Source organism: Zingiber officinale, chromosome 3A (genome assembly GCF_018446385.1).
Source record: "Zingiber officinale cultivar Zhangliang chromosome 3A, Zo_v1.1, whole genome shotgun sequence".
In the NCBI taxonomy this organism is placed as follows: domain Eukaryota; kingdom Viridiplantae; phylum Streptophyta; class Magnoliopsida; order Zingiberales; family Zingiberaceae; genus Zingiber; species Zingiber officinale.
In genome coordinates, this window is record NC_055990.1 from 30,318,567 (window position 1) to 30,321,726 (window position 3,160).

The 3,160-nt window shown below is 47.4% G+C and overlaps 1 protein-coding gene across 1 annotated transcript; it reads left to right on the forward strand.

Moving 5' to 3' along the window:
* The first annotated feature begins 2,218 nt into the window (after positions 1-2,218).
* Positions 2,219-3,160, forward strand: LOC122050307 (UPF0496 protein 4-like). Its single transcript, XM_042611224.1, has one exon. It carries the CDS (start codon positions 2,219-2,221, stop codon positions 3,158-3,160), a length of 942 nt encoding a protein of 313 aa, XP_042467158.1.

Here is a 3,160-nt window from a genome sequence, read left to right on the forward strand (position 1 = left end):
ATCTGCTACAACTTCAGATGGAAGAACAACAATTCAACCTGATAAAATAAACGCAAGAAAATCAAGAAAAAAATAGGAGAAGAAGAAGCAAAGCAGTGGGAGAAGGTCGGACCACTGTCGGCTTAAATAGATGCCAACCTATATATATATACAGAGAGAGGGAGAGTTGCGAATGTTTATGAAAGAATAAAAAAATTTAGCTTTATTCAAATTCAACCATTTATTCTTCATATAGTATTTTCGATATCACTCGTAAACTCATTCTGAATTCACTTTGCATTGAAAACGCATCTGCCAAAGCATTACGCTTCAAAATGTGCAACAATTGGTGGCTGCGGGAGGAGAACATAAAGCCGCCACCTTCTTTTTGAATGAAGAGAGGAAGACGAAGATGAAACACAGTGTCTCAGGCATCGATTCATTGACCCTGCAGCAGCTTTCTTCTCTTTGCTCTTCACTTAGCACTCGAAGCCATGCGCCAGAGGCAGCCAAAAGTCGAAGGCATCTTTTTCCCACACAGAAACTAATTAATTAATTGATGGATTAATTTACGACACCTCTCAATGGAGCACTTGAAATGGACTGCTTTCTCTCCGTACTGAGGAAGTAGCTCCAGATCATGAAATGCATTTTCTTTCTCTTTACAGAGAACAAGATCATGAAAAATAATTAGAGCAGCAGTAATTTCCATTGCCATTTGCTTCGTCCAACTCCAAACGCGCCATGAGCTCCTCCAACGCGGTCCAACGATCGTTTAATTTTTGACTGAGTGGCGTGTTGACTTATTCTGTTGTCAACGGCACTAGAGTCGTTTAAAAGTCAAATGAGGAGATGAGCTATTTGCTCCGTCATTGCAGATTCAATCCAATCCAACTTTGAAGCTGTGGAACCGATCACATGTTTTTTTTCTTCAATTCGTGCTTATCACGACGCACCGCCAATAGCTGGATCGACCAACCACAACGCGCCACGTGGCCTCGAGGGGTAATTGATTTTCCTGCACGGAGCCAAACGCGAGCGGGCCCACTCGGTCGCTCCATTTCGTCATTCGTGTTAAATTAATGGTCTGAAATCTGAATAATGCACCTAATCCAAGTCGATGACCCGGTCTATTTCGGCCTTTTCTTCGTGGCCGGCCCGCTTGGACCCGCCACCTCCCTCGCATGCCGATGGGTTCTATGGATTGACTCGAGGTGCAGAAAATTAAATGATTAAAACTCACCTACAGCTGAGCTGGACCCACATCGTGCTCTAATAACAGAGAGGGGAGACTTGGCTGGCTTTCTCATACAAGTCGTTCGACTCGGCGCTTTATATTTTGTTGGAGTCATGTTCCGATTAAATAATTAAATTTATGTTTTATAAATATATCTCATCGAACGATTCAATTTTTAGAGAAAATATTTATAATCAAATAATATATTTTTTTATTTATAAAAAAGGAGTGGAAAATTTTTCTGGGTAAAAATAAAATTATATAAAAACACGAACCCGTAAAAGGCGGTTACTAAAGGCTGTACCAGCTGCGACACTGTCTCAAACGCGCGAGTTCCGTGATAGCGACGTACTAAATCTGGACGGGTAGAGTTACGTTGGGCTTATCTTTGTTCTGGCGTGCTAATCTTTCTTTTGATAAGAATTAAAAAGGCATTTTTTTTATTTTCCTTATTGGATAGATTCAAAAGCTATCAAAGACGTACTTCATCTCAATATATCATTAAAAAGAATATTTTTTTACTGTACTATACAATATTGTTAGAATAATTTTAACTCAAATTATAATTGCTCCATTACTAATTAAAAACTATTTCACTGCAAAACGGTTCTAATGTTAATTAAAATTATTTTAATATTGATTAACACTATTTTATTTAATTTTTACTAAAATTTATGCCGCGTTGACCAACCAACGGCTCCTCAAGCTACTTTAGTCGAGATTCGACACACGGTGCGCCAAAACCATGTGCTGCACCTCCACCCGTTGCTTAATTCGCGATTCAACTCGCGACGCAGGTCTGGAGCGGACAATTCCAACTTCCAAGCGGTGGATGAGCTGTCCACGTCACTTCCGTCCTATTTCTCGCCTCTTTCCTTTCGTCTATTTCTCCAGTTATATTCGCCCTCTTTATTCTCTCCTTGTAGCGATTTGAGGCTCTAATTCTTTCTCCTCTTCTTCTTCTTCTTCTATCTCAAATCTTCAACCGACAAGTTCTCCACCATGTTATTCGTGCACAAGGATGCCTCCGCCTACCGGTTCCCTTTCTTCGCCTCGTCTCCGCCGAAATCGCCGCCGGCTTCCTTAGCGCGTTCCTTCGAAGACGCCCTCGCCGCCCGCCTGGCCGATCTGCACCTAGACACCGCCTCACTCTCATGGCTCACCCGCGCCGTCCGCGTCCTCGCTCTCACCCTCGATGATGCGGCCGCCCTCCTGGCTGACGCCCCCGTTTCCTCTTCCGATCGTGACGCCCTCGCTGGCCACCTCGACTCGGGCGTTGCCCTCCTTGACGCCTGCAACGCCGCCTCTGCCGAGATCGACCGCCTCCTCCGTCGGCGCCTCCATCTCCGCTTCGCCCTCCACATCCTCGCCTCCTCCGATGGAGGCCGCGACGCTGAGAGGCTGCGTAAGGCGCGGGACTCCCTGGAGGAGTGGACCGTCGGCCCCCGTCGCGCCATCAAGCCATCCGCCGTCGACCTAGTGAAATCCCTGGCCCCGGCTAACCCTCCGAAAGGCAAGTTATCAGTTGCCCGGAGAGCGATCTACGCCGTCGCGGCGGTTTCCTCCCTGATCGTCGGCGCCCTCGTGGCCGCCCTCGGCGGCAGCGAGCATCTCGCCGCCGTTCGCGTCCCTTCCGACCTGCCCTGGGCGAAGGAGTACCACGATCTCGCCGCGGCGATATCGCACAAGCTCGTCGGCGACTGGTTCGCCGCGGAGCTGGATGCGGCCCAAGCGGCCGTCCAAAAATTGACGGACGTGATCTCAACAAACGGCGAAGACATGACGGAGACGTTACGGAAATCCATTGAAGACACCAAGAAAGCGACGGGTGCTTTGACGGAGGGTCTGGACGAGTTATCTCACGCCGTTAGCGGGCTTTTTCACTCGGCGTTGGGTTTGAGGAACGCGGCGTTGCTAGGATTCCGCGTTGGCTCCTGCAAATAG